The sequence below is a fragment of the Delphinus delphis genome, chromosome 9, assembly GCF_949987515.2.
Source record: "Delphinus delphis chromosome 9, mDelDel1.2, whole genome shotgun sequence".
In the NCBI taxonomy this organism is placed as follows: Eukaryota; Metazoa; Chordata; class Mammalia; order Artiodactyla; family Delphinidae; genus Delphinus; species Delphinus delphis.
In genome coordinates this window covers 49,160,691-49,185,242 of record NC_082691.1, presented here as the reverse complement: position 1 = coordinate 49,185,242, position 24,552 = coordinate 49,160,691, and the positions used below count along the sequence as shown (strand labels likewise).

Below are 24,552 nucleotides of genomic sequence, written 5' to 3'. Positions count from 1 at the left end.
GATCCACGTTTTGTCATTTATTAGATGTGTGACCTTGTACAAACATTTTCACTTTTCAAGGCCTCCATTTTATAATCTGTGTAATAATGAAAATAATACTTGCTCTTCTCATCTCAGTGTGTTTGATGATTTGAGTATATGTAACAATGGAATTTAAAATACACTATAAAAATATGAGGGATTTTTGCTACAGAAGTACCCAGATAATGCTTGCTTTGATATTTGCTTTGTCCAGCTACAAGCAGCAGAAAATGAGAAAGTGAGGTGGGAACTAGAAAAAACCCAACTCCAGCAGAATATAGAAGAGAATAAAGAAAGAATGTTGAAGTTGGAGAGCTACTGGATTGAGGCTCAAACGTTATGCCACACGGTGAACGAGCACCTCAAAGAGACTCAAAGCCAGTATCAAGCCTTGGAAAAGAAGTACAACAAGGCAAAGAAACTGATCAAGGATTTTCAACAAAAGTAAGCAGCTTCTAATGACTAAAGAATAGTTGTGTGTATCTAAAGAAGGTTTATATCCAGTAATTTCATAATATCTAGTGGAAAAGAAAAGGTGACCTCGGAGTCATGCCCCTAAGGAGCATAGTTAATGCATAAATAGACATTAAGTTTTAGAAATCTCTTGCATCATTTTTCATATGCAATTATAGTTTTTCTTCTATAATTTTTTGGCAACCTCCTGTTTTGTTGTTGTTGTTAATCATTAATAGTAACTGTTAAACCATTTGAACCTCCATCCTTTTTGAAACATCTGTGATTTAGAAGCAAGAAGCCCAGCTGAAGTCATGCAGAATGACTATTGGATAAAGTACTTACAAAGCAGCAACTGGGGCCTTGATGAGGCTGCTTCTATGTCTATTCTTAGAATCAGTTAACTTCAGAATTTTCCCACTACAGATAGTGTAAATATTGACTAGCAAGACCTCCTGCCCTGCCAGTTTCCTTCTTTCAGCTGTTGAGAGAATCAAAAGGGCCTTGGTTCACTGCAGTAAGAGACCATCACCACACTCTGCTTTTAAATTTCAACTGCTATTTCTGAGCTAATGCTGCTTTGCTTCCATCTGTTGAATCTTGGTGTAATTTCAGGGAGACTGACCAGGGAGATTTTTACGGATTTTTTTCAACAGTTAACTTCTGGCTAACTAGAATAATAGAAAGTAGCACCAGTATCTCATCTGGTCTTCTATGTCAAGCCTTAAAAGCTAAGCATAGGGCTTCCCTGGTGGCGCAGTGGTTGAGGGTCCGCCTGCTGATGCAGGGGACACGGGTTCGTGCCCCAGTCCGGGAAGATCCCACATGCCGCGGAGTGGCTGGGCCTGTGAGCCATGGCCGCTGAGCCTGCGCATCTGGAGCCTGTGCTCCACAACGGGAGAGGCCACAGCAGTGAGAGGCCCGCGTACTGCAAAAAAATTTTAAAAACCTAAGCATATATGTAAGAGTCACCGTAACTATTATTTCCTATCATGGAAATAATGTTTGTAATGTTTAAAAGATATTGCTATAAAAAGTGTATTAGAAAGGGGGGAATTGTTCTTATGACCATGAATTCACTACATCACTATTTTAACTCTTTTTACCAAAAATATACCTAACTCTATTTCATGTAATAATTTTATAATAAATTCTACCAAATTTGCATATTGCATTCCAGACTTTTAAAATGGAGGTATTTCTCCTTCTCCCCATATTATCCTCAGGCATGTAGTGACAGCTCCCCCTCAGTGTTTCTGACCCAACAGCCCCTCTACTGCCATTTATAGGAAGCAATCTTATTATAATTATCTTTTTAAAACTCTTACCATCGAGTTCCATCAGTTTACTAGGTAAATGTGGAATTATATCTACTTGACATGTAATTATCTCCACTAAATTATCCAACATGGGTCATTAGTTCAGTAGCTTCTATCTAAATATGAACGGGTGCTCTAGAGTCAGGAGCTACAGATGAAAATCTTAGTAAGCAGGATCAAAGCATTTTTCTTTACTTTGTAATCCATTAAAAGTTTTTTTTTTTTTTTTTTTTTTGCGGTACACGGGCCTCTCACTGTTGTGGCCTCTCCCGTTGCGGAGCACAGGCTCCGGACGCGCAGGCTCAGCGGCCATGGCTCACGGGCCCAGCCACTCCACGGCATGTGGGATCTTCCCGGACCGGAGCACAAACCCGCATCCCCTGCATCGGCAGGCAGACTCTCAGCCACTGCGCCACCAGGGAAGCCCCCATTAAGACATTTTATTTGCTTTCATTACTAGATACCTTTTCTCTGTGATTGAGTTTTGTTTATTTAAACAGCTGTCTAGTTATTTATTTCACTGTGCAGTTCATTGCTTCTGATAGGAATTTTTACATTTCCTCATTTGTTGAGTGTTTGATGCAATGAGATCTATTATTTTCTTCTTAAGAGAACTTGATTTCATCAAAAGACAGGAAGCAGAAAGAAAGAAAATAGAAGATTTGGAAAAAGCTCATCTTGTGGAAGTTCAAGGCCTGCAAGTACGGGTGAGTTATATGCTCAAAGCCACTGAGTAATAGGGCAGCCAGACAAAAGTATAATTTGAAAAGATACATGCACCCCCATGTTCATAGCAGCACTATTTACAATAGCCAAGATGTGAAAACAACCTCAATGTCCATTGACAGATGAATGGATAAAGAAGATGTGGTACATGTATACAATGGACTACTACTCAGCCATTAAAAAGAATGAAATAATAGAGATTATCACACTAAGTGAAGTAAGTCAGAAAGAGAAAGACAAATACCATATGATATCACTTACATGTGGAATCTAAAATACAACACAAATGAACATATCTATGAAACAAAAACAGACTTACAGACATAGAGAATAGACTTGTGGTTGCCAAAGAGGCGGGAGGGTTGAGGAGGGAAGGACTGGGGGTTTGGGATTAGCAGAAGCAAGCTATTATATATAGGTTGGATGAACAGCAAGGTCTTACCGTATAGCACGGGGAACTATGTTCAATATCCTGTGGTAAACCATAATGGAAAAGAATTTGAAAAAGATATATATATGTATAACTGAGTCACTTTGCTAAATAGCAGAAATTAAACACAACGTTGTAAATCGACTATGTTTTAATAAAATTAAAAAAAAAAGAATAGGGTAGTTTTGCCTAGTGCTTGGAGAGAAGTGCTGATTTAGGGTTTCATGAATAGATATTTTTTTTCTCTCTTAGATTAGAGATTTGGAAGCTGAGGTGTTCCGGCTACTGAAGCAAAATGGGACTCAAGTTAACAATAACAACAACATCTTTGAGAGAAGAACATCTCTTAGTGAGGTCTCTAAAGGAGATACCTTGGAGAACTTGGATGTCAAGCAGACACCTTGTCAAGATGGCCTAAGTCAAGGTTTGTTTAACCTAACCATAAAAAATGTTTTTAATGACTGTAAAATTTGGCCTTACATTCTTCTTTTTTTAACTCAGAGATTTAAAAGTTGAAAAAGTCTTCCTGCTGTGGGAAAGAAAAATGGGCTTATCAAAATAGGAAGTTATAATTTTTCTCTCATCTTATCAAAAATAAATCTTTGATGTAAAGAATTAACAAAATTCCAAATCGGACAAGTCAGATATTATTTTTAAACCACCATAAAATTGATAAGCTTAATAAACTGCCTTAAATTGATAGCTCGTCCCATATAGGGTGAGTTACACTACTTAAGTATTAATTAGTAAGGCTTAAAATGAGTGATTTTTAAGTCCCTAGAAAGAAGATCTTTTTCATAACATCAGAAGGCTGACTTCTAGCACTTGGAATTCACTAAGAAGTTCTGTGTACTTTTCTGCTTTTACCTCGATGTCCTGTGTATACGTCTCATTCTTTCCTGTCAGAGACCAAATCAGACCAGAACACGGGAAGCATTTTGTATTGTGAATGGCTGTCTTCTTTCATACACCAACCATAAATAAATCACTTATTTGCTTCCCTCACACACGCCCGTGCATAGACTGTGTGTATAAGAATGTGTATGAATGTTTTAATACGTATAGTGTATTTATAAATTAGAGGATGTATAAGAATTTATAACGATAAATGCACAGGCGGACATAAAACTTTTTATTTCATCTTTTAAAATAGGTACCTAGTAGACCTTAGAAAAAGTGAAAATAAAAGAATGTCATGTGGCAGCATTCTCGTGAAGGGACTGACAACTCACAGGCAGTGGTTTGACATGCAGTAAAACTGTGATCACTAATGAGCTGTTTAATTCTTTGATGCTCTTTCGCACATATTAAAATGTCTCCAATGAGATTTTCCTGATAAACAAGTGTTTATATCATATCGTTAACTTTCAGAACTAAACTCTTAGCCGTTGAAAGTGAGAAGTATTGGAAATTTTCATTTAAAAGTAAAGTGGTATTTAGAGATTTGCATCTGTTCACTAAGTTTATATCCTTTTGCTGTGTTTTCCCTTACTAAGACATAATCTGTAAATAATGCCTCCCAGGCAGTTAAAGTAGAGTATTTAGCACCCACATTACCACTAACTGAAGAGGTATGTGACTTTAGGAAGGTCATTCAACTTCTCTGGCTTGGTTTTTTATTATGTATAACATCAAAATGGCAACACTTCTTTCTTCTCCACCCTAAAGGGTGTTTGAGGTGAAAAAAAGAAATTTTATTAGAGCTTTTATGGAGTTACAATTTTTATATCTGGAACTCGATAAGATTGTTTTCTTTAAAAAGTCAGAAATCAAATCAATGTGTTTTTTTACCTTTTTGAATATTTTAATTCTTCAAATTCGTCGTAGTTTATAATAAATATATATTCCTGCTATGCCATACACAAAGTATGATCAGTAACCAGTAGCTTTCCACAGTCTAATTCATTTCTGTTCATTTCTTTTAGTTCAGAAATCTGTATCCTGTCAAACATATAATTAATGGTATTTATTAAATTATATTACTACAGAATATCAGCAAACTATACTATAAACATGCTGATTTGGATTAAAACCTTACATTTCTTCTGAACCCTTTTTCTTCTCTTCTACACCCTCCATTTTGCCACATAATTATCAGTTTCCCTAGCAACACTGTCGGTTCACGGTGAGATGCAGAGACTACTAATTCTTCCTGAAACCAATCCATGCTTGTGCAGTAGAGGTAGAATCAGTCATCTCAGACATTAGTAGCATACATATCAAGCGGTACTCTTCCAGTTTTGCTGCCGAGGACAGTCAGTGATAAATCTCCTTGAATTTCAGTTGCTTGATCACATAAACTAAAATGGCTTGGTCAGTAGCTAGATAGGAATGCTCTGGAAAGCACTTTTCTAAAGTGATCCTTTGCTTCTGTTGCTAGGGAACGCTGAAGTCCTAGAGGTTCAGAAAAGGAAGTAAAGCAGCGGACCAAACGCAAGCCATTTGGTATTTAATGATCACCCTCCCCCCCAACACACACCTTTTTGCAACAGGATGGGTACAGCGGTTGAAGTCAGTTCTGCTAGTCTGCGCCCTTGAGGTGCAGTGCTTTACCTCTCCACCTCCTGTGGACTGTCCAGTTCTGATTTGTTTTCCAAGCACTGGAGTGTTTTATTGATAGGATGAGTGGTTTAGCATCTTTTTGGGTCTGAGGCAGCTCAGTGAAGCAAAAGGATTATCAGTTATAGGTCAGTGAAAATCTATGTTAGAATGAAATGTGAAAGAAAAGGAAGGAGAGAGTGAAGGAGGCAGAAAGGTAAGAGGAGAAAAGGAAGAGCATGTTAGCAGCTGCTTCTTCACAAGAACTCATGTTCTTCTAGGAACGAGAGTCCCAACTGGGGATGGATTAATTATGTGACTCTCGATATTAAATTATTGTACATTTTAGAGTGATAAAACCGTTTTTCAAACCATGCAAAAATTTGCCTCAGTTAAATTTATATCCAAACATCATATGTATGGTTCTTTCTATAAACTAAGCCTACTCAAGTATCTCATTAAAATGTTGACAGATAGGGAATTCCATGGAGGTCCAGTGGTTAGGACTCTACGCTCTCACTGCTGAGGGCCCTGGGTTCAATCCCTGGTCACCAAAAAAAAAAAAAAAAAAATGTTGGCAGATTATATATACAAATATATTATTTAACACATTCTGATACTTTTTTCTTAAAATCCATAAAGCAACTATAACAATTTCTTTTCACCAAGAGATGAAACAAACTCTAAATCCCTTCTAGTTTACACCAGTATGCTGGTCAGATACTAGTTTACATGTGTTCCAGGATGTGAAAAATGACAGTTTTGTCCCACTGCCATGTTTCATATTTATAATTTCTTAGTGTCTGAGTAATGCTGGTCTGTATAAGAGTTCTCTACCTTGTATCCAAAGGCCCCGAAGTGACTAGAAATGTCTGTGGCCACTCAGATATTCAAGTCAGGATTAGAAAAAGAGCAGAAAACAGGCATGTTAGAGAGATCTTGGTAGGAAAAAGGGTTGTAGTCGTAGTTTGATTAACTTCTCTAAAAAACTCACTTAAATACCATGCTCTTCCTGAGGCAGGTGAAGGGTTTGGTATGAAACAAATAGATGATAGAAACATTTTAAGAGATGAGAGGGAGTTTGAAGAAGAGAAAAAAGTGAATAAAATTAGAATAATTTTTTTCCTGATTCATAGACCTTATGTTAAAAGTGGGACCTTATGTTAAAAGTGTGTCATAGGGTGTTCTTGGAGTAAAAGTAGTCTTTGGATGCCGGAAGAAGAGCTTATACTTAATTCTGTAAGCATTGTGACCCATTAACAGTTTTGTTTTTTCTCAGAAATTAAAAACTCTTTTAATGGAAAAAGATAACATTTGCAAAGTCAGCAGTAGTGATAACAAACAATACTTTAACACAATATTGTAAATCAACCATACTTCACTTAAAAAAATTATTCTTGGGAACTGATGTAGTGTTTCTACGGGCCAGGCAGTGTTTTAAGTTACAGCAATTCATTTAATCCTCACAACAACCCTAAGAAGTAGTATTGCTGTCATCCCATTTTACAGATCAGGAAACTTCAGATGCAGAAATTAAACCATCTGTCCAAGGTCACTCAGTGAGCAAGAGGTAGAACCAGGAGCTGGACTCATCCAGCTCCACAGCCCATTTTCTTAACTATTCAACTGAACTGTACTGGTTTTCTGGAGTCTGCTGCTTCTCCTAGACAACTGATAGGAACTCTTTGCCCCCAGAAAAGGCTGAAATCATAGGAAGTCAGGAAATCCAAAGCAATACCGTTAATAGTTTTGAGGCATAACAGGAACTGGGTCACTGCTAGGTTTGTAAGTGTAATTCAAGGATCCCTTTGAAGTTTGGGCATTAGTACCAAATGCTTCTTTTATTTCACACCCATCTACTCAGCCAGTGGGGCACTGATTAGATAACACTGCAAGTTATCTTCTCCAAAGTATGAACATGGAAGATGGTATATAAAGCATTTTATCCTTAGTTCTTTTAGTTACTTACTATTTCTTAACTCTAATGAGAACTGTGCAAGAAGAAAAAAAACTTAAATTGCAAGATAGAGGATTATAGGAAAGTCGAGACTTTCATAGTAAATTGTGGCTGGAATTAGTCAATCCTGATATTTTTTTTTTTTAAGATTTGTTATTTATTTATTTATTTATTTATGTTTGGCTGCATCGGGTCTTAGTTACGGCATGCAGGATCTTTTGTTGTGGCTTGCGGGCTTCTCTCTAGTTGCATTGTGCGGGTTTTTTTTTCTCTAGTTGTGGTGTGCAGGCTCCAGGGTGCTTCGGTTCTGTAGTTTGTGGCATGCAGGCTCTCTAGTGAGAGACGCAAGCTCAGTAGCTGTGGCGCACGGGCTTAGTTGCCCCGCGGCACGTGGGATCTTAGTTCCCTAACCAGGGATCGAACCCACGTCCCCTGCATTGGAAGGCAGATTCTTTACCACGGAACAACCAGGAAAGTCCCAATCCCAATATCTTTAAAAATAAAAATATTTCTTAGCTACTTTTTAGGTAATTTAAGAATATCCTAGAGAAAGGAGCATAATGATAATGAAAATAATATCTTCTTGCTGTTTCTCTTTTCCCTTACTCTTTTTCCACAAAACGGTTCAGCTGTTGCAATAAGACCCCAGGTTTCTTTTTTTTTTTTAATTTTTATTTATTTATTTATTTTGGCTGCATTGGGTCTTCATTGCTACCCATGGGCTTTCTCTAGTTGCGGTGAGTGGAGGCTACTCTCCGTAGTGGTGTGCGGGCTTCTCATTGCGGTGGCTTCTCTTGTTGTGGAGCACCGGCTCTAGGCACGAGGTCTTCAGTAGTTGTGGCACACGGCTCAGTAGTTGTGGCTCATGGGCTCTAGAGTGCAGGCTTGGTAGTTGTGGCACACAGGCCTAGTTGCTCCACGGCATGTGGGATCTTCCTGGACCAGGGCTCGAACCTGTGTCACCTGCACTGGCAGGCAGATTCTTAACCACTGCACCACCAGGGAAGTCTCAGGCCCCAGATTTCTTAAAAGTAGATCTCAGATAGTAGTCCACATTTGAATCCTGAACCCAGTAAGCATCGTCCCATACCTGAGATTTGTGGACATATCAGTAGAACTCTGAGCCTGCTTAGATATTCAGGCCAGCTAATTCTTTGGTCAGTAGGCCCTATCGTATGGTATTTGCTTATTGTGACCCATTTGTTAGCTTATTGGTTTGCACTGAATCTGATTTTCCTGAATTGAATCGTTTTTTTGTAACTTACTCATATTTAAATAAAGTCTTTATCAGGAAGAGCAAGGGGAAGTAAACAACTGCCATTAAGGTATTTGCCTTTTTCACCACCTGTGTGTTTTTAAATTCTTATATTTCATTCATCATGCACTGTCTAGAAATAACTTGGAGCGACACCTTTATATGACAGGAGAGAGTGAATTGAAAGTGGCAAGATAAAGGAGAACAATGAGGCTGAGGACAGAGTAGAACCAGATATGATGCTACAAGTGTATATACCATATTTTTATTATTTCTGAAGCTAAGTCTTTTATTTGGCTGTAAACTTTCTAGTCATCAGAAGGAGATGGAAACCCTGGTCCATTACATCCTACACAGTGTTCATAAGATTAAGATAAACCATCTGCTCAAGAGAAGTATAACTACTGGTACAAATAATGCATGATTTGGAGCAGTGATATTAATATTGATAACATCCTTACAGTAGATCCACTGATGATTGTATTAGGGCATTTTCACACAGTGAACCTCAGTGTGGACTAATGGCATCACATAAATATACAATGTACTGTTCAGTAAAGGCAATTTAAATTACTGAGAGGAGAGGATGTATAAGAAATGATGGTACTTAGCTCTCTGTTGACCTAGGTTGGTGCTCAGGTGCTCTGTCATGTATGTCAGGTCAAATTTGTTAACCATATTCAAAACTTCTAGAGTGTGTTACTGAGGGAGATGCGTCAAAAAATAACACTATAATTGTAGATTTATCTGTTTCTTCTTTTGGTTATGTCGGTTTTTGCTTTATGTGTTTGAGGTGATGTTAATGGATACATACAATTTAGAATCATTATACCTTCTTGGTAGATTGACCTCTGATCATTAGGAAATATCCTTCTTTATTTCTAGTAGTTCACCTTGTTATCGATTTTGTTTGAGATTTGAAGAGCTGTATCAGCTTTCTTTTAGTAAGTGTTTCTGTGGTATCTTTTTCCATTCTTTTACTGCAAATTTTCCATGTCTTTTATAAGCAATGGCTAGTTGTTTATTTCTATTACAGTCTCAATCTTGCTTTTAAAAAATTTTCTCAATCTTTAAGATGCATTTAGAACGTTGCTATTTAATTTATTTACTGATATATTGAGTTTAAATCTAACATCTTACTATTTGTTTCTAATCTAACAAAAAATCTTCCTTTGTTCTTTTTATCTGCTTTCTTGCCTTCTTTTGCATTAGTCAAGTGGGGATTTCTTTTCTTATTTACTTTTTCCTATATTAACTTTATTCTTTGTGTGGTTACCTACAGATAAAATTTAGAATATTTGCTGGAGAGGATGGATTGACTATTCATTAAGATTTCCCCATTCAACTGTTGTGGGGGGGTTGTTTGTTTGTAAACAAGTTTATTAACATGATTAAAAACATTTTGGGGGGCTTCCCTGGTGGCGCAGTGGTTGAGAGTCCTCCTGCCGATGCAGGGGACACGGGTTTGTGCCCCGGTTCAGGAGGATCCCACATGCCGCAGAGTGGCTGGGCCCGTGAGCCATGGCCACTGAGCCTGCGCATCCGGAGCCTGTGCTCCGCAACGGGAGAGGCCACAACAGTGAGAGGCCCGCGTACCACAAAATAAAATAACAGCATTTTTTGAATAATGACAAAGAATTTCTAAACATGAAAGAATATCGGTGGCTATACCTTATATATAACCAATATTTGAAATTGAATGGGCAAGCTTTTTTGCCAGTCTTCCTTTTATTAAAAAAAATCCAGTTATTGGTTCCATGTGAAGTCATGACTTGTCTTGTTTGGGAATGAGTCCTTACTGCAACTAAGCATAAAAAAATATCTTCCATAATTGGAGCATGACCTGCATTACCAAGTAAAGAGTTGGTAAAAATCCTCAAAGCGTTGGGGATTTGTTTTTTCTTAAAAACAAGAAAACATTCTTTTTATACAAGTGTTGTAGTTCTTTGTGAGCTTTTAATAAATATAAATTGTCAGTAAGTTAGAGGTTATACTCCCTGGCAAATGCCTTGAGTATGGTTTTCTGTGTAGCTAATGTAGTATAGATCTGTATATTTAACAGTTAGGATGGATATGGGGTTAATACAGGTTTCTGAGGTTTAAACTAACATTATTGTGTTCTGGAATAGAGTTCCTCCTCTACTCTCAGATGAGCGGAGTGAACGCCCACTGGCTGGCCAGAATTCTCTTTATTTAAAAAAAAAAACCTACTTGTTCACAAAGGTAAATGTTGAATCCAGAAATGTATTTTAAAGTCTACATATATATTATCATGACCAACTGTGTCTATGTAAGAAACACAAAGTTGGTTCAACATTTTAAAACTCATATAATTCACACATTAACTAGAGGAAAAATGTATATAATCATTTTATTAGATGAAGACAAACACTAAAGTTGAACAGTTATTCATGGTAAGAAGTTTATTAAGCTAGAAATACATAGGAACTTTCTTAACTTGTTATGTGAGGCTAACAAAAGTCTCTATCAATCATCATATTTAGTGGTCAAATGTTAAAATCAAGAATTTCCTTTAAAATTAAGAATATTTTTAACATTTCACCACTAAATGTTTTTTTTTAATAAATTTATTTATTTATTTATTCTTGGCTGCATTGGGTCTTCGTTGCTACATGCAGGCTTTCCCTAGTTGCGGTGAGCAGGGGCTACTGTTTGTTGTGGTGCACGGGCTTCTCACTGTGGTGGCTCCTCTTGTTGTGGAGCACGGGCTCTAGGTGCGCAGGCTTCAGTAGCTGTGGCACGAGGGCTCAGTAGTTGTGGCTCACGGGCTCTAGAGTGCAGGCTCAGTAGTTGTGGCTCATGGGCCTAGTTGCTGCACGTCATGTGGGATGTTCCCATACCAGGGCTCAAACCTGTGTCCCCTGCATTGGCAGGCAGATTCTTAACCACTGTGCCACCAGGGAAGTCCCCCACTAAATGTTTATTACCACATCTATTCAATGTTATCCTAGAGGTCCTAGCAAGTAGTAGACAAGCAAAAGAGATAAAAAAATATAAGGAGTGAAAAGAGGCAAAACTATCATTATTCACAGATAATAAAATTGAATACATAAAAATACTCGAGCCTACAGGTCATTAGAATTAAGAATTTAGCAGGGTGGATGGCTCTTAGAATCATAAGACATCAGTCAACTCTGACAAAAAACGTAACTTCTTAAAATATAAATTTATTTATTTATTTATTTATTTTTGGCTGTGTTGGGTCTTTGTTGCTACGTGCGGGCTTTCCTCTAGTTGCGGTGAGCGGGGGCTACTCTTCATTGTGGTGCTTGGGCTTCTCGCTGCAGTGGCTTCCCTTGCTGCGGAGCACCGGCTCTAGGTGCGCGGGCTTCAGTACTTGTGGTTTGCGGGCTCTAGAGCGCAGGCTCAGTAGTTTGGGCGCACGGGCTTAGTTGCTCCGTGGCATGTGGGATCTTCCTGGACCAGGGCTCGAACCCATATGCCCTGCATTGGCAGGCGGATTCTTAACCACTGTACCACCAGGGAAGTCCCAAAAAACGTAATTTTTTACAAGCTACCATTTATGATAGCAACAAAAAATATAAGGTAGCTAGTATGAATTTAACAAAAGAACCTCAAGACCCATGAAAAGACATTCAAGAAGACCCATGAAAAGACATTCAAGAAGACCCATATAAATCAAAAGAGATAGGAAGCCTGAATACTGTAAAAATGATATTATGCCAAATTAATCTATGTATTCCATACAGTTTCCATCAGAATTTGAACAGGGTTTTTTGTTTGTTTGTGTTTTTTTTTGGAACATGACAAGTTGTTTCTAAAATGTAGGTGGAAGAACAACTTGACCCAGAATAGTCAAGATACTCCTGAAGAAAACCAAGGTGAGGGAACTTGTTCTTTCAGATGCTTAGATTCATTGTAAAGCAATAGTATTAAGACAGTGTAGTGTAATCTGAGCAATTGACAAGTAGACCAGTGCAACAGAATAGAGTCTGAAACAGACTGATCCATTCATGTTAGTTTGAGAATGATACAAAACTGACATTGCAGATTAGTGGGGCAAGGATGGACTAACAAATGTCTGGGAAAATTGATGATTCAAATGGAGAAAAATGAAATTGGATCCCATGAAATAGAATTCATTCATGAAATAGATTTCAAATGGATTGTAGTCTCAAATATGAAAGGCAACATTTATAACTTTTAGAAGAAAATGTAGGAGAATGCTTATGCGATCTCTTATTTAACACACAAAAATCCAAATCATAAGAAAAGTTTGATAAATTTGACCACAGTAATATTAAGAAAATCTGATCATGAAAAGATACTATAAAAACATAGAAAGAGAAGCCAAAAATTGAGAGAAGATATTTACAGCCCATGTAACTAAGAAAAAAGATTGTTATCGTTATCCAGAATATACTTAAAACTTTCCCCAATCATAAGAAAATACAACTAACATAATAGAAAAATGGACAGAACACATAAGCAATCTGTTCACAAAAGAGGAAACTCAAAGATTGGTGAACATAAATAAACATTCAACCTCATTAATAAAAATAAAATGATTGGCAAAGATAAAGTTTCACAGTAATATGTGATAGCCAGTATGTAGGGGAAAAAGAGAAAACTCATACAACTATTTTGTTAAAACAATTTGATATTATCTAGTAAAATGGAAGATGTACAAATTCTATGGCCCAATAAGTTCACTCCTGTGTATATATATGCTCTCCAGAAATTCTTGTGTACCAGGAGACATGTTCAAAAATACACAGCAACATCATTCATAATAGCTACAGTAAAAATTTAATTAATTCTAGTCAAACCTTTCAACATAATGTTGAGCAAACAAAAAAAATGATTTGAAGAATATTATGTACAGTTCATTACCATGTGTATAAAGTTTAAAAGCAAGCAAAATTAATCAGTATATTCTTTAGAGATACTTTTGTGGAATAACTAGGAGAAAAAAACAGGGGTTATAACTAGGAATGGGACATAGAGAGGGCTTCAAAAGTACTAATTTTGTTTCTTCGGCTTGATAGTACGTACATGGGTGTCTTTTTTTCCCCCTTCTATTTCTATATGACTTACATATATGGTATACTTTTTTGCATAAATAAAATATTTTAAAATAAAAAATATTAAGTAGCATAATTAAAAGATGAGAATGAGAAAAACCACAAAAAATTTTTAGGCTTAAAATATTAGTTTAAGATTTGTAAGAAAAAAAAAGCCAGCACCAGCCAGACATTTACATCGATAAGGAAGTTCATGAGGTGTTTGGACTCCTCCAAGAAATTATTTTCTGCTGAGGCTGTAACTATGTGTTGTCTTTGTGTTTCCCTGAGCCCTCAATGTTAGTGGCTCTTTTCTGCTACCTGTAGATTTGAGGCCAGGCCAGACTCCTACCACCGCATCTGATTTATTTCCTGATAGAGTCTGAGAGTACATTAAACATTCACTTTTAGCATTGGAACCCAGAATTTTAAAAGAAGGTTAAAGACATGATTAAAGTCAGAATTCATGAAATGGAAAGTTATTAAAAGGAAAGTGAATGCTTACACTACATCATCAGGAGTGTCTTATACAAGAGCATGAGATACAGAGCAGTGAAGTAATTATTCCATGCTGTCATGTTGTTTAGTTCTAAATTGGGGCAGGGGAGAATTCTTGACTACATTCAAGCTTCCTTTATCATGCCTATAGATGTAAATTTTTGGTAAACTTTCACAATTTTTATTTTTCCTGAACAGGTTATTTTCAGTAATTTTTAAAAATATTTATTTGTTTATTTTTGGCTGCGTTGGGTTTTCACTGTTGAGGCGAGCGGGGGCTACTCTTTGTTGCAGTGCGCAGGCTTCTCACTGCGGTGGCTTCTCTTGTTGCAGAGCACAGGCTCTAGGTGTGTGGGCTTTAGTAGTTGTAGCGCGTGGACTCAGTAGCGGTGCATGGGCTCTAGAGCGCAGGCTCAGTAGTTGTGGTGCACGGACTTAGTTGCTCCGTGACATGTGGGATCTTCCCGGACCAGGGCTCAAACCCATGTCCCCTGCATTGGCAGGCAGATTCTTAACCATTGCACCACCAGGGAAGTCCCTTCAGTAACTCTTGATCCCCAGTAAGTAATTTTGACCATGAAATATTATTGTACTAATTAAAGGTTGAACATTCCCAGTAAATCACTGTGGAAAATTTTAATGAACAAGCCAAATAAATGAGAAATCACTACTTATTGATTGTTTTCTGGCATATCATTAAAGCCAAAATCTGTTCTCTTACTCAAAAAGCAAAGCACCTAAATTGCCTGTCTAGTTTTGTGCAAGTTTTGCATCTGTCTATGTGTAAGCCGTTAAGACTTTTGTTGACAAATCAATGAGGCATTCAAAAGGAGGTATTTAGTGGCAAAACGGCAACTCTCCTTGGTTCATGTTTCTCACTGCATCTTCATAAGTTCACAGAAGTCACCAGACCCTTCAGTCATACTGATAATATGTATTAGTGCTAGAAGAGATCTAAAGTTGTTTTGATGGAAAGCAAGTTATTTTTTCAGAAGCTAAGTAATTTTCTGTTCATTTTAGGAAAAGTAAGCTACTTCATATTTTATTTTGGCTTTTGAATAAAATTCAATTAAAATAAAATTTTATTCAAAAGCCAATTGAACTGTAAAGGTAGGTTATGATCTTCTGGAAGTCAAGACAATTTTAACCCAACTGTGGAATATAGCTCCTTTTCAAGGAAATGTCACAAGATGGCTGTGTTTTGAAGTGTTTCTTATATTTTATAAATATGCTCTGGTTCACCATGGAATCCTAATTTTATAGATTGGAAGACAGCATATGATTATGCTAAGGTAAGCTGACTAAACGAATTAGCTGGGAAATCAGGGTGGAGGGATATAAAAGTAGGAAGGAGAAGATGCTGTACGGGGTGGTTTATATATGAAGTATGTGCAGTGGGTTCCTGTAGATTATTTAAGATTTCACTTAAGATGTCTACCAGCCAAGAGGGAAACACAATCAATCATGGGGTCACAGCATCTATAGAATTAAAACTCGAACAGCTATTTCTGGAATTAGGACCAGAAAATTCTCTTGTGTGCATGGTTCTGAACAGTCTGCCAACCATATTGTTCCAGTAGTTATAGTACTGAGATCCTTAAGGTTTTTTCTGTTAATATGGGGCACAGACATCAGGTTATAACTGAATTCTCTTAGGTGGACATGAAGTAATGTTCTACTTCAATGCTGTGCCCTGATTACTTCTGAGACCTATAGGAAATTCCACTTATGAGGAAAGTTAGGAAAAATTAGAACGTATTTGAAAATTTGAAACTGAAAACTCTGTTGCTTGTGAGTTTTCTGATGAAACAGAAGGGTTTGGGGCACCAAAAAGTCATTCTTATTTTTATTTTGGTTTTAATGTTTGATTTATTCAAGTTATATTATCAAAAACCTAGTTCTTTACATTTTAAAACTTGATTTGCAAATCACTGCTAAGTGATCGTTGAATAATATTTAGTTCCTATTTACAGACTTAGCTAATTGAACATGTACAAACATTTAAAATTGCATTTATAAATTTTTTATATTTGATTTCCTTTTTAAGTACTATTGTTAGCAACTGACAGTCTTTGCAAGTACTTAAGAAGCTCTTATACATCTGTTCTATTAAACTTACAAGTATTGTGATCTTTAAAGTTTTCTTAAATCTTCTAATACTGTATTATGCAACTCAGTCTTCCTCTAGTCAAAAGATACTGTGCAAGTATCTTTTGCACAGTTTTGGAAGCCAACAATTATCACCTCAGGTAACTTAGGTTATTTTCTACCAAAGACGTAAAATCTTAGTTCTTCCCATACTAATCAAGGAAGATGTTATGTCACAGTATATAATTTGGGGACTTGCCTAACTAGCATGCTTGGAATTACTAATATCCAGAGATTATTGACAGAAAAACTGATTAGATTCCTATAAGCAACCCTGAGTGAGAATACAGAAGCTTGTTTATTGTTGTCATGGCAAAGACACTATAATGTTAAGAAAAGGATATTCACATAAACTACCTGCCTAGACCCAAGCTCTGACATGACTTCATAGTCTTACAGAAGTCTGCAATTCCCAGCCGGTTTGCCCGTTTGATTTGATTTTACATTTCTTCAAATTTTGGGTAATGCAAATCTTTTCTATCAGAGTCTAAAGACAGCTTACAATGAAGGAGTCCGAAGATATTTAAATGCCCTGTTGTCTAAATCGCAATTCTGTATTCCTTTATGTTCTCAGAATCAAGCAACTCTTACAAGTATTTCAAATGATATATGATGGAACTTAGTTTTTCATATAGTTTTTTTCTGACTTGTAGTCACTTCTTCCATGGGTAGTTTAGCCTAGTGGCATTACTAAAGAGTCATTCCTGAGATATGAACTGTAGAAATGATCCCTGAAAGTATAGTCTTAAGAGATATAGACAGCAAAATTTGGACCTCTCTCCCCTTTGAGAATAGGAGTGTAGGTTGACCGTAAGCTGAAGAAGGCTAAGTTAAATATCAGACTGCACTGGAGAAGCACTACATTAAAACAGATTACCAAATTATGTTTCAAAACCATACAGATAGTTTTGAGATTGCATTTATTCATAACTAGGTAAAAAAAGAATTCCTCAATGTTTTTCAAAGATTAGCAAATGAAATATATAGTTCATACAACAATAAACTCAGACCTAATTAAAAAATTAAGAAACAGCAATAATCTTCTGCTTGTTCTAAAATGGTAAGAAATCAAATCAGCCTCCTAAAATTTCATAAATACTACTTGGGATACAAAATTTATCAGGTTTTGGGTGGTTATAAAGAATTCGACTATTAATAGAGTTCAGAGTGAGAGTTACCCATGGATGGGTTCCTAACCAAAGTGCTATCATAAGATGAGCTGAAGTTGTATAACTTGGTCTCAAATTACCATGTCTGATTCAGTACATCCTCCCCGTACAATACTGAAACAAAGTAGTAACTGGAAGGAAGCTAAACTATAGGGCCCTTATTTAGTCCCAGTCACCTGGCAGTGAAATAGCAAGGCAGGCAAACGGTCTCCATAGATGTGATGAAAGAACAGCCATCTCACATAGGGCAGGCTGACAGTCACAGGGATTTTGACAGAGTATCCTGAGCTGATACCAACATCTGATAATCCTGAGTCCTAGAACACTAGAGCTATCAGATTAGAATGGAATTAAGATGTCTGTAAAAGTAAATTTACTGAATATGTGTTTTTTCATTTTTATTAATTTTAACTACATAAGTAATATATAGACTTTTTTAATACCTAATGCAAAAAAAACAAAACACAAATTTAACATTACAAATAAGACTAAAGTACCTGTTGACCAACATCTCCAAATCTAATATCTTCTTTGGAGGTAACCACCATTATCAGTATGAAGTATATCTTTCCAGCTCGCTTGCTATGCAGTTATATGCATATATTTACCGTTGGAAAAATGTATTTTATGTTGCTGGGATTTTTTAATATTTAAAATGAATATACATGTTGTTCTGCACCTTGCTTTAGTCACTTAAGAATATCTTGCTAATCTTTTTATGTCAGTAAATAAAGACATTTGTTGAGTGCTTATAATGTACTCTTTCAAGCATTTGTATATCTATTTAATGCATTTAGTCTTCATGACAATGCAGTTATTATTATGTTGTTATTATCATGCCCATTTTAGCAGCTGAGGATTCTGAGGGAAAGAGAGATTAGAGGAATTGCCCAATTTAGTGACAGAGCCACCGTTTTGGATTCTGTTCAAGGAAGACTAACTCCAGGTCTCCTCTCACGGCAACTATTGTACACCGCCTCTCTGAGGTACATTAGCCTACCTCTGAATGCGGTGTGTATCAACCCAAAGCCCCATGAGTCCATCTTTTGTGAACTTGCAGTGACTGAACGATATGCAGATACTGTTCAAGTTTAAAGATGCCACCAAGTGCCTCATTATGCTCGGCATTTCGGTTGATAATAGCACAAGCCAGGCAGTGTGATGGTATAAGGTGTGTGTGACTGTTTTTGAGGAGAATAATGAACGTAAGAATGCGGAGCAGACCCCATTGTTATGCTGCACCATTCCCCTACTTCCCTCGCAGCCTATGTCTGATCTGTGAGCAGCATTCCATTTACGTCAAAAAATAACGTCAATCTAGTGAAAAAACTGAATGACTCAGAGCATTACTATAGAGAACTGGTCTCTGTGTGATATGATCTATAACATCCTAATTTCACAGAACATTTTTCATAACAGCTGCTAAAATTGTGATCGAATCCATTAACTTCTTTTAAAGGATCCAATGTGAAGCAATATTGAAGCTAGACTTAAAATGCAGGTGTACTGAGGTGGAGTCCCACCCACTCACACCTGCATTATCATTAGCTACTTCATACCTTTTCTGCATTTGTCTGTCTATATTTATTGATCCACTTGTATCTGCTCTTTTGTATTTCTAGCTGCATTTGGGTCAGAGATAGGCTATTTCAGAGTCTGGAGGGTCTGAAAGAAAGAACAGAGAAGAAAGGAGAGAGGAAAAGGAAGTTTTCCTCTAATTCTAATGGACAGCAGAACAAGGTACACTGGAGACAAGGGGTAGAGGAAGAACCCAGGGTCTTGCGTTTATGAAAGTAGTGTTATGCTATTCTGTTGATTAAGATCTCTGTAGAGAATGAATGACAGTGAGAGAACATGGCCACCGAAGCCCTTACATTGAGCAGCTCATAACTTAGAAATGTTGACCCAGTTGGATTTCTCCTGCCACATCATCATCCACAAAAGTGACAGCTAATTTTTCTATGTAAGAATTTTATTCCTTGGATAAATACAAAGTCAAATAAAATCCCTCCATTTTATTTTTTCTTCCGATGCTATATCCTTCTGGGACTGTGCAAAGTTACCCCTTGACATGTATTTTTGTTTGGAACGTAGAGTAAGACTAAAAAGAAGTTTCGAAGAAGGTGGAAGGTGACTTGTGAAATTTACTTTCAGACTTGAGAGTGTCCTTCTAGAAAGAGGATAGGCTTCTGAGGACTGAGCTCTATCCAGTCTTCCACAGATTAACTGTGATAAAGTCAGTACACAAGTTAGTGACCTGGGAGCCTTGGTTTTCCTACCTGAGACAAAAGGCTGGGCCAGAATCCCTAAGGTTCGTTTGAATTATAGTGTTCTGATTCTTATATGACATGATAGAAAAATATAGCTTCTAGTGGTCATTAGATCACCCTTCTAGTTACCCAGCAGCATAATCCTGTACACATTTTCCTCCTCTCTCACACTAATACTCCTGAGGGGGTTGTTACTTGCGGTGTCTTTAGTAGTTGCTTCCTCTGGACAGCCATTTCTTCCAACTTCCTTCTGGTATAAGAGTTGTTGAAGTGAAAGTCCTTAGCTCCATTCCAGTTTTATAAAGCTTAAAAAATTTTTTTTCCTCAGGATGGGAATACAGATTACTGATTTATAACCCTTTAATCACTGCTATAAAGAGGCCCTGAGATCTTTGTTTTCAGGCCCTCAAAAATTGTTAATTGGGTGTGATGAGTTGTTGGCCACTTGGATAATGGATTTAAACCACTGCTTCTCAGACTCCAGCTAACTTCATGTTTAATAGGTATCATTACATGTGTGCGCTCCAGCGGTGGGCACCCAGTCAGTGCTAGCTGATGATAAAGCAAGCATACAAGACTGCCATTTGGGGGTTGTCCAACACCAGGACCAGGCAAATTACTGAACAGTAATGGGGCAGAAGCCCCAGAATAATTCTCTCTACTCTCAACCCTGCTGATAAGCAGTTCTCACGTTCCCTCACTTTATTTGTTCAGCACCTAGTGATGAGGTAGCTACTGCAATCCTGGATGTTATATACTATGCTAGGTCCTCCAGAGTTAGGTCTCTATTGCAAAAGGAACCATGTTTACAAAAGTAGAATGAGCTTCCTACTTGGTTATTTTTGTCACCAGGTAACCAAAGTTGTTACTAAACCAAAGAAGAAATCATCCGAGAAATAGTTTTTCTATAGTTTTCAACGTCTTCCTTTTTTATGCTCTTCCACGAATGTGGAAGATTAATAACATTTCATAATAACAGGTTGGAGAAGTGAATTTTCTAGACTAGTCACATCATTTGTGAATTGACAGCTGAACACACTGAACTCTAATTGCATTAAAATCTTATTCTAATAATTTGTTGAACACTAGCTAAATTGGTGTGTACAGACTAGTGGCCTAGGAGTCAGAAAACTAGAATACGTAGTCACGGCAGCTCATAAACTAGATATGTGGATGAGGACAAGACAGTCAAGTTTTCTGAGCTTCAGGAGAGGAAAAAATATACTTGGCTGCTCTGTCTCTTGGGGCCGTTGTGAGGAACAAATGAGATGATGTATGTGACAGTGCTTGGTGTTATAAAATGTACAGTCTAAATATGAGATAGATAAGTTGTAAGATGTGTGTATATGGCAGTATATCTAATTACATTATTGCATTCCTCCATGTGGTATTTCCACTTTTTATATGTAAACAAGAGCTGGTGAAGTTGATTCTCTCCCAATTATCACAACTCCTAATGGGCAGCTACAAGTTCAGATTTTATTGAAAAGAGGAAATTAAAGTGATCAAGGAGATTATTTTTTCTTCATTGACATGTAAAAAATAAAGGGACTACTGATAGAAAATATTTAGCTGTCTTTAAATATACTTGAATGGTCTGACTTTTCTGAATATCCACTTTTCTTTCAAGAAAGAAAAGGCAAATGAAATGAAAAGGCAAGCCTGTACATATTTTTATTCAGTGGATGTACCTCTCAGGGAAAAATATATTTAATTTTATTTGTTAGAACCATATGCCAAGTGCTAAGTTCCATAGGTAAGAAAGGTACAACCTGAGGTGCTTCCTTGTTTTGCTTTTATAATATAATATATTTAGAACATAATACTTCATAATATTTAATACTGTGAAAAGAATTTCCTGGGGGTAATGCTACTGTGAGAAATTGTTTTACTCTATTAATATCAGTACATATTAATATTTTCTACAGCTCAGTTATTTGCTTTATTCTTAATAATTTAAATCCAAGAAGCACTTGATCATTAATTTCTTGAACATTATGACTTCATTTAATGACTGCCGCTCTGAAAAGGTAATATAGGGTTAATGACCAAACTTCATTATTTCTAAGGAGTGGCTACATATGCAAATGTAAGGAGCAATAGCATTCCAAATAAATTCAACTAGGGGAACACTTTTCCTCAGCCAGTGCCTATTCAGCCAGTGTTCGTGGGTAACCTACCCTCTTCCCTTTCAGAATTGCAACTTTTGAGTCCTGACTTAGACTCTGGGCAGCAAGATTAAGGGGTGGGGAGAGGCAGACTAAAGAGAACTAGAGTGGTTTCTCCCTCTAGCCTTTACCAGGTCATTTTGTGTGTGTTCCACTTCACTCTGTTTTTCTTTGAGTCTTTTTATTTAAAGACTTAAACACTTCCCTTTGAAAAATCAGTGTAGTTTCTGGTGGGGAGAGAAGATATCCAAGAAAAACAAAATGAGACAAAGACGCATACACATAACTTGGGATATAAACTTAAAAGTTAATAAAAGGAAATTGGGGGACGGTATTTCTTTTAACTTTTCAGCTCTTTTACTTTATTTATCTTACAGTTTTATTGAGATGTAATTGACACAGCACTGTATACGTTTAAGGCATATAGCATAATAATTTTTTTTTTTTTTTTTTTGCTGTACGCGGGCCTCTCACTGTTATGGCCTCTTTCGCTGCGGAGCACAGGCTCCGGACGCGCAGGCTCAGTGGCCATGGCTCACGGGCCCAGCCACTCCGCGGTATGTGGGATCTTCCCGGACCGGGGTACGAACCCGTGTCCCCTGCATCGGCAGGCGGACTCTCAACCACTGCGCCACCAGGGAAGCCCCAGCATAATAATTTGACTTACATAAATCATGAAATGATTATCACAATAAGTTTAGTCAATGTCTATCATCTCACATAGATACAAAGTAAAAGAAAAAGAGAAAAAAATATTTTTTCTTTGTGATGAGAACTCTTAGGATTTACTCTCTTAACTGTCATATATAACATACAGCAGTGTTAATTATCTATCATGTTGTACATTACATCCCTAGTACTTATTTATCTTATAGCTGAAGTCTGTACCTTTAACTACCTTCATCTAAGTCCCCCTTCTCCCACCCCCACCTCTGGTAACCAAAATCTGATCTCTTTTTTCTGTGAGTTTGTTTGGTTGGTTGGTTGGGGGGGGGGGGTTTTGAAGTATAATTGACCTTACAACACTATGTTAGTTCCTGTTGCACAACATAGCAATTCGATATTTTTATACATTACAAAGTGATCACCACAGTAAGTCTGTTTACCATCTGTTACTATACAAAGATATTATGCTATTGTTGACTGTATTCCCCACTCTGTACATTTTATGCCCATGATTCATTTATTTTGTAACTGGAAGCTTGTACTGCTTAATCTCCCTCACCTATTTCACTCATTTCCATATCCCTTCCTCTCTGGCCACCACCTGTTTGTTCTCTGTATCTAAGACTCTGTTTCTGTTTTGTTATGTTTGTTCATTTGTTTTCTTTTTTAGATTCCACACATAAGTGAAATCATACAGTATTTGTGTTTCTCTGTCTGACTTATTTCACTTGGCATAATACCCTCTAGGTCCATCCATGTTGTTACAAATGGCAAGATTTCATTCTTTTTTTATGGCTGAGTAATAAGTCTGTTGTGTACACACACACGCACGCACACACACCACATCTTCTTTATCCATCCATCTATCAATGGTCAGTTTATTATACTTCATCCATAATACTAGTAAATTAAGTACTTGTGGTGGTTTACCTGTTTTTTGTTTTTGTTTTGCTTGGATAGCCCGACCTTGTTTTATTTCCCCAGCTATCTTAAATTTGCTGTTGAGGTAAGTTCTTTGCTGGTCTTTCTAGAGAGTTCAAAGAAGCACAAGCTAAATTTTCAGAAACTCTGTTTTGGGTGGAAAAAAATATATTAAGACCAAAATGGTACAGTCCTTACAGTTACAGTCTTGGTAACTTTTGCTGTAGAAAATTTATGCTGATGGTCACCTTTTGTTATCTGCTCTTGACCTGGCACCTGACTTTTTTAGTTTTTTTTCTTGATTTCTAAGATCTCCCAACTTTGATACACCTTCTTGTATCTTTGTTCATCCAACACTCCAGCATGCATTCTTGTAAATAAATAAATACAAGTGCGTGTTTTTAATAGTTATGTTGTAGAAAGGTTTTAATGGGCTTTGGATGTTAGATTTTTGTTGTTGACTTGGTCATCTTTAGTGTTCGTTTCTTTCCTTAGGCTTTGTACATTTCTCCTAAATCTCACTGATTTCTTTGTTACCTCTGTTACCAAACAGGCTGCCATGGTTGTCACCTGTTTCCTGCCTGGTATTACTGATAACCTTGAGATTTTGTTATCAGTGTCTATGGTCTCTGTCAGTCCTCCCCAAAGTTTTCACACATTATTTTGCAATATTCTTTTCTTAGACTTTAATGAAGCAGTCCCAGAGACAGAACGCCTGGATTCAAAAGCACTGAAAACCCGGGCCCAGCTTTCCGTGAAGAACAGACGCCAGAGGCCCTCTAGGACAAGACTCTATGATAGTGTCAGTTCAACAGATGGCGAGGACAGTCTGGAGCGAAAGGTGAGTGCCCCTGACCGCTTTCTGACTTGTGAGTTTGGGCTGTATCCTTGTTCCTACAGCTTATTGAAGATAATGATTTTCCTGCAGCCATATTCTGTATTCTAGTTGGAAACAGCTGGAATAGTTC

The 24,552-nt window shown here is 37.1% G+C and overlaps 1 protein-coding gene and 1 pseudogene across 3 annotated transcripts in view; one reads left to right on the top strand and one right to left on the bottom strand.

Annotated features, from left to right (window-relative positions):
• Positions 1-24,552, top strand: part of PPP1R9A (protein phosphatase 1 regulatory subunit 9A) — a 319,708-nt gene that overhangs the window by 255,560 nt on the left and 39,596 nt on the right. For all 3 annotated transcript variants that reach the window (XM_060020512.1, XM_060020511.1, XM_060020513.1), the window contains exons 8-11: positions 236-465; positions 2,404-2,500; positions 3,202-3,373; positions 24,268-24,425. In XM_060020512.1, the coding sequence (XP_059876495.1) occupies positions 236-465; positions 2,404-2,500; positions 3,202-3,373; positions 24,268-24,425 (657 nt within the window). The remainder of the gene's footprint in view (positions 1-235; positions 466-2,403; positions 2,501-3,201; positions 3,374-24,267; positions 24,426-24,552) is intronic.
• LOC132431401 (small nucleolar RNA U3) lies at positions 17,046-17,137 on the bottom strand (annotated as a pseudogene).